This window comes from Daldinia loculata (assembly GCF_022478755.1).
Source record: "Daldinia loculata strain CBS 113971 unplaced genomic scaffold F4817scaffold_91, whole genome shotgun sequence".
Lineage (NCBI taxonomy): Eukaryota > Fungi > Ascomycota > Sordariomycetes > Xylariales > Hypoxylaceae > Daldinia > Daldinia loculata.
Window position 1 is genome coordinate 107,154 of NW_026054945.1, and position 6,502 is coordinate 113,655.

Consider the following 6,502-nt stretch of genomic DNA (forward strand, 5'->3'; position numbering starts at 1 on the left):
TTTGAGAACTGTCTCTAATGTCCCTTCACTCGAATTTAGCTTGGATGGACTGGGCCTTAGGACTTACCCAGCTTTCGTCTTCGTTTACCGTGACGGCAGCGGCCACGTATCACGCACAAGTAACGCCTACGGTATAATAATAGCTTAGCGAAGTACAGTTGAAGTATTGTTTTCATTGGTAAGTAATAAGGCATGGAGTACATTTGATATTAAAAGAAGATGAACGAGTATGTCGACCCTCCTTAATGCACCATTTTATCTGTATACACCTCTACAATACGCGTCCAAAGATGAATTAAAACTGGTCGTTAATTTCTGAATGCAGTTTCCGGAAACCAGTTTGGTCACGAATAAATGCACTATCATATCCCTTCACGGGTAACGTAAGAAGAGCTGAAATACTGAGGCAAGCAAGAAAAGGAGAGAAGTTGATAATTCTTTCTAAATGGATATTAACCCTTGCTGTAAAGTTGATCTGCATGCTATTGATAGAGATTGTTAAGCTCCTTGTTTTAAACTATCTATGAGCTTTTCTTTTCAACTTGCTGATGTATTTATTATTATATCACAACTTATGCTATTGCTTTATTAAGGATTATTCTAGTATAGCGCTTTTTAACTACCAACTAAGTATCATGATGCAGTAATAAGCACCTCATCTAATACGTGACTTGGTACATTAGGGAATGGTATATACTTGGAGGGAAATGAGTAGCCGGGACCGTATGTAACATTCGACATTCAAGACGGAGAGGCTGATTGACGCGACAACGTTGACCTGGTAAGAGGATATTTACGCGCGTCTATGCCCCATATTTCCACATTTCGCACAAGAAGCTAGAGTAGAAGTCAGTGCTAGTATATGAATGTGGGTTTAAAGGCCTTAAGATCGGCTTACGCAGCTTCTACCGGGTTTCTGGTCTCAAGGTAGAAAGTGGGTTATTTCCTGCCACCGACTTTGATATACAATAATTGTTATTGGTAGAAACCCGGCGGCAGTTGTTGTAAGAACACCGGGATAACCCCCGGTCTAGCTGTTAGCCCTACGGTTGCAGGATATCGAATGCCGGGCTCATCAGGGGCTCGGTCCGTTTTGGGAACAGTGTAACCAATTATAGAGCCATGTCGGATAGGCTTGATCAAATCTACGTAATATTCACCCTTGTGCCCCATGGAGCAACCAATAATAAAACCTCCAATACATACGTAATCCTCAACTGCCAAGATCTCACGATGATGAATCTTGACCCACAGGTTGTTTGAGAACCTCAAAGAGAAGAATGAGATATCATCATGGAGTAGAAGTGAGGCAGTATAAGAGAGCGACGATGCCGGGTCTGTCTACACAATACCAGCACCAACATCCATCGCTCTCTTATATCGAAAAGACTATCAGTCATACTCCCTTCGTTTACTAGTACTTATCATTCTTTATCTACCACCGATTGACCAGCGAAAATGAGATTCTCCATCTCCATCGTCTCTGGCTTAGCCTTGCTAGCCGGCTCTGCTGCTGCTCATCCCGGCCACGACATCTCCCAGGAAGTTAAAGAGCGTCGCGAATTTCTCGGCTCCGTTAAGCGCACTAGCCTAGGCCACTGCGCTTCTCAGCTGAAAGCACGCGGTGTCGCGAATCGTAATGTCCAGCGCCGAGCTGCTATGCTTGAAAAGGCCCGGGACAAGAGTACGTAGATACCTAAATAAAGGGTCTTGCGCGCCTATTCTGACTTGGAAATGCTAACTACCTACCTATAGGGGGCTTGAAAAAACGCGACCTCAGCTCTATCTTGGCTACTAGCCACAATGCTACCGACCTCGGCTACACGCCCTGCACCAGCGCCGCCACCCTTTTCTCTGGGTATAATTCCTGCCTCTTAACCCCCGAAGTCACTCAGGGTCCTTACTGTACGTACCCTAGTTCGTACCAATGGGTGATAATTACTAATGCCGGATCAAGACGTCGGTGGCGAGTATGTCCGACAGAATATCATCGAGGACCAGGCTGGACTCGACACCATCCTCGACTATCAGGTAATCGACGTCAATACCTGCGAGCCCGTTCCCGACGTCTATGTGGAGATGTGGCATTGCAATGCTACCGGCGTATATAGCGGTATCGTCGCAAGCGGTAACGGAGACTCTTCGGACGAGACTAACATTAATAATACCTGGCTCCGCGGCATCCAAAAGACCGATTCCGACGGCGTCGCTCAGTTCGAGTCCATATTCCCTGGACACTATACGAGCCGCGCCACTCACATCCATATCATGATCCACCAGAATGCTGTGCTCTTCGACAACTCGACCCTTGGTAACAACGTGAGCGCCAGCCATGTTGGTCAAGCTTTCTTCGACCAAGATCTGATCACTGCTGTTGAGCTTACTGCGCCTTACTCTACTAATACCCAAGAGCTCACCTCGAATGCTGATGACAGTATCCTGAGCCAGGAGACGGCTACCGACGGTGTCGACCCGTTCTTTGAATACACGCTTCTCGGCGAAAGCATCACTGATGGTCTCTTCGCCTGGGTCGCTTTCGGTATCAATGCCACTGCGTCTCAGTCGGTTACTCCGGCTGCTTTCTACTACAAGGAAGGTGGTATCGCAAACTCTGACTCCGGTGCCGGCGGTGCCGGTGGTGCTGGCGGTCCTCCTCCAAGCGGCGTGCCGAGCGGAATTCCCAGCGGTACATCAGTCTCGCCTGCTTCGACCTCGGCATAATTTAATGAAGATTCCTAGGGGCTGACTGACGGACTTTGGCGCGGAGAGATGCTAAATTTCATGGTTTCGCGTTCTTAAGGTGCGCTATAGACTTGATTATACATAGGTACCTCCTATATTCACATTCATTTTAGTACATATATTTCAATACATCTACGTAGCAGCTGAAGCTGGTTGCGCTTTACTGAAAGTCCTCTCACGCCCGTAAATTTATGCCCCTTTTTGCTTATAACTACCCGTGGTTGTGATATAAAATTTGCCAATTAATCCGTTGTAAAAAATTATCATAATAGTTAGCATGCCTTGGGCCGTATCCATAGATATAATACGGAGAGTTCATTGTTCACACATGTAACTTTATGGTTATTATAGTGTGAGAAGGCTTGGATCCGACGAATAATTACAGTAGTGCCTATCAAGCCGGGAGGTTTGCTTAGATTATCACAAAATACTTGCGGATCGTAAAGTCGGCTGTTCAATATATAACAGTCAGTTCGTGGGACCTTTAGATTACGTTTGGATGCCACAGCTATCCTTTGCCATATAATAACTACCTAGTCATGGAAACTTCCCAGTCCACGCCTGCGCTACGACTCCTTAGTCAAATTCAGAAGAACACCACTAACTATCTTGAGTTGTCCCAATATCTGCCTGAACCCTAACAAAGAATGGAGAGGGCTTGGCTCCCGGTCAAAATATTCCGCTAGATGTACAAATTACTAGATACATTGCGACCGAAGGCGTTGGAGAGTATACCGTTTGCTCCTAAGGCCGCTGGGCCTGGTGATGAGCTGTCTTACTGACCAGTCCAGACATAACCTCGTAGCATATATCACTTCATAGAGAGATATTGGCTCGACTGAACCGGGATTAAGCAGTATTTCGACCACTTGCGAATGTATGCAAATGGACATGACGAAAGCATTTAATAACGTCGCTAAGGCGCGGGCGGCTCTTTTTACATGGGCGGATGCAAGACGGCGCAAGAACGGCAATTATTCACAAGTAACGATTATTGTTAAAACACACGTCGTACTAATATCATAGAATTAAGCGCTGATATTTGTAACTGTAATATTATTTTAAGTGACCTTAAACTTATTTCAAGTGACTTTAAACTTTATTTTAGTTTTTAAACTAAAATTCATTAAAGCGGGTTACGCCCGTTTACGCCATAAAACGCATGGCCCGTGTGTTTGTATTTATAAAACACGTGCGTAAATTTTAACGAATTTTAATTTAAAAGTCGTTTAAATTTAAACATTATTTATTTTTTAATTTTAATAATAAATAATAAAAGATTTAATTTAAAATAATTTAATATATTACGAAAATATATAAAATAATTTTAATTAAAATGATTTAAAATTAATAATATATTTAATTTATTTTTTTTATTTTTTTACATATATATATAACGTTACGTTTTTATATATTAAATTAAAACGTTATAAAAATTTAATTTTTAAAACATTATAATTAATATTATATATATAAAATAATGTTTTTTATTTTAATTATTTATAATTTTATAATATTATTATTTAAATTTTCCCGTTTTTTTATATTTATATAACATTATTTTTTTATATAAATTTTATAACGTATATTATAATTTATTTTAAATAATTTTAAATTAAAATTTCGATATTTAATTTAAAAAAATTTATTTTTTATAATTATATTATTTTTTAATTAATTATAATTTATATAACTTTTTTAAAAAAAATATTAAAAATTTAATTTAAAATTATTTTAAACACATTTTTTAAAAAAATATTACGTTTAAACTTTTTTAATTAATAAAGTAATTAATAAAATAATTAATAAAATAAATGATAAATAAATGATAAAATAATTAATGAAAAATTATATATATTTACGTAAAAAATATTTAAAAATTAATAAAACCATTAATAAAATTTTAATAAATTAATAAAATTTAACATTTATAAATTTAATTAATTATATTTTACATCGTTTATACATTATTTAAATGTTTTTATTAAATGTATTTTTTTAACTTTTACATTTTAAAAATAATTAATTAAATGTATTTTTTTTTAACTTTTATACCGGTAATATGTTTTAATTAAATGCATTTATTTAACGTTTTTAACTTTTAATTTTATAACTTTTAATTTTATAATTATATGTTTATTTATTTTAATAAACTTAAATTAAAATTTGTTAAATTAATAAATTACGTTTATTAATATCCGGTAACGTTATAAACGCCATATAAACGTTTAACCCGTGTTATTATATTTATGGGTTTAAAGTTTAAAAAAGTAATATAAAGTTTAAGTTTTAACGAATTTTAATTTAAAATAATTTAAGCGTTTTTAATTACATTAAAATAAGTTTTTTTAAAAATTAAACTTTATATTTATAATGATTTAATATTTAATAATAACGTATAAAATAGTTTTTATTTTTATAATTTAAAGTTAATATATTACTTTTTTTACCTTTTTATTTTTTTTATATATTTATACGGTATTACGTTATAATATCGCAAGTTTTAACGTTTAAAAATATATAATAATATTAAAAATATTATATTAATATTTACATTTACGCGTTTACATTTATAACCACGTTTAAAATACTTTTTATTTTTATAATTTAAAGTTTTTAATTTAATTGTTTAAATTTTTTAATAATTTTACATATTTATATAATATTACGTTATAATATTATAAGTTTTAACATAATATATTTTTAAAATGTTATAACCGATGTTATAATCGGTGTTATAACCAATATTATAATTAAAGTTATAATGTTATAATTAATATTATAATTAATTTTAACATTTCGAAAAGTTTTAAAACGTGTATATTTATTAATAATAAAGTTAATATATATTTTAAATTAATTAAAACTTATTTTAAACGCGTTAATATTATTATTTTTAATGGTATTTTAATATTGTTTTTAATATTAAATAATTTAATATAATAAAAATTACCCGAATTATTTTAAACTATAAATTCGAGATTATTTTTAAAATTATGTTAAAGTTATAATTAATTAAAAAGTTATATGGTTAAAAAAAGTATAACCGTATAAACAATTTTAAATTTATAATTTAAATTTATTAAAATAAATGTTTACATAATTAATTAAAATGATAATAATTTTATAAATGGTTAATTTAAAAAATAACCGATATTTAAAAATAAAAAAAATAATAAAAAATAAATAAAAATAATAATGAAAAATAATTATAAAAATTAATAATAAAAAATAATAAAAAATAAATATTATTAAAAAAATAAAAAAAATAATTTTTTTTTTTTTTTATAAAATAACCGCTTTTAAAACTTAAAAGTTTAAGCGGTTTTTTCGGAAAATTTTAACGGAAAATTTTTTCTTTTTTTTTTTTAACTTTTACTTTTTATAATAAAATTTTAAAATAAATTAAAAATTTATAATTATTTATTAATAAAATTTTAAAAAATAATATTAATATTATTTAATTAATAAAATTATTAATAATAACAATATTAACGCGTTATTATAATAAATAATTATTAATTATATAATTATATTAATTTTATTATTAAATTTTTTAAAATATTAAAAATAATTATAATAATTATAATATTAATTATAATAATAATTATTAATAAATACGTATATATAATAAAATAATAAACAAAATAATTAAAATAGTGGGTGGGTTAGGGTTAGGGTTAGGGTTAGGGTTAGGGTTAGGGTTAGGGTTAGGGTTAGGGTTAGGGTTAGGGTTAGGGTTAGGGTTAGGGTTAGGGTT

General features: G+C 31.8%; 1 protein-coding gene across 1 annotated transcript; it reads left to right on the plus strand.

Annotated features, from left to right (window-relative positions):
* The first annotated feature begins 1,085 nt into the window (after positions 1-1,085).
* F4817DRAFT_353200 (aromatic compound dioxygenase) lies at positions 1,086-2,884 on the plus strand. Its single transcript, XM_049305331.1, has 3 exons — positions 1,086-1,684; positions 1,756-1,905; positions 1,958-2,884. The coding sequence occupies exons 1-3, from the start codon at positions 1,459-1,461 to the stop codon at positions 2,719-2,721; spliced, it is 1,140 nt and encodes a 379-aa protein (XP_049154113.1). The 5' UTR covers positions 1,086-1,458; the 3' UTR covers positions 2,722-2,884.
* Positions 2,885-6,502: the final 3,618 nt, after the last annotated feature.

Coding starts and splice junctions, on each gene's coding strand:
- F4817DRAFT_353200 (XM_049305331.1), top strand. CDS start 1,459: ATGAGATTCTCCATCTCCATCGTCTCTGGCTTAGCCTTGCTAGCCGGC. Junction 1,685..1,755: donor TGAAAAGGCCCGGGACAAGA/GTACGTAGATAC, acceptor ACCTACCTATAG/GGGGCTTGAAAAAACGCGAC. Junction 1,906..1,957: donor AGTCACTCAGGGTCCTTACT/GTACGTACCCTA, acceptor TGCCGGATCAAG/ACGTCGGTGGCGAGTATGTC.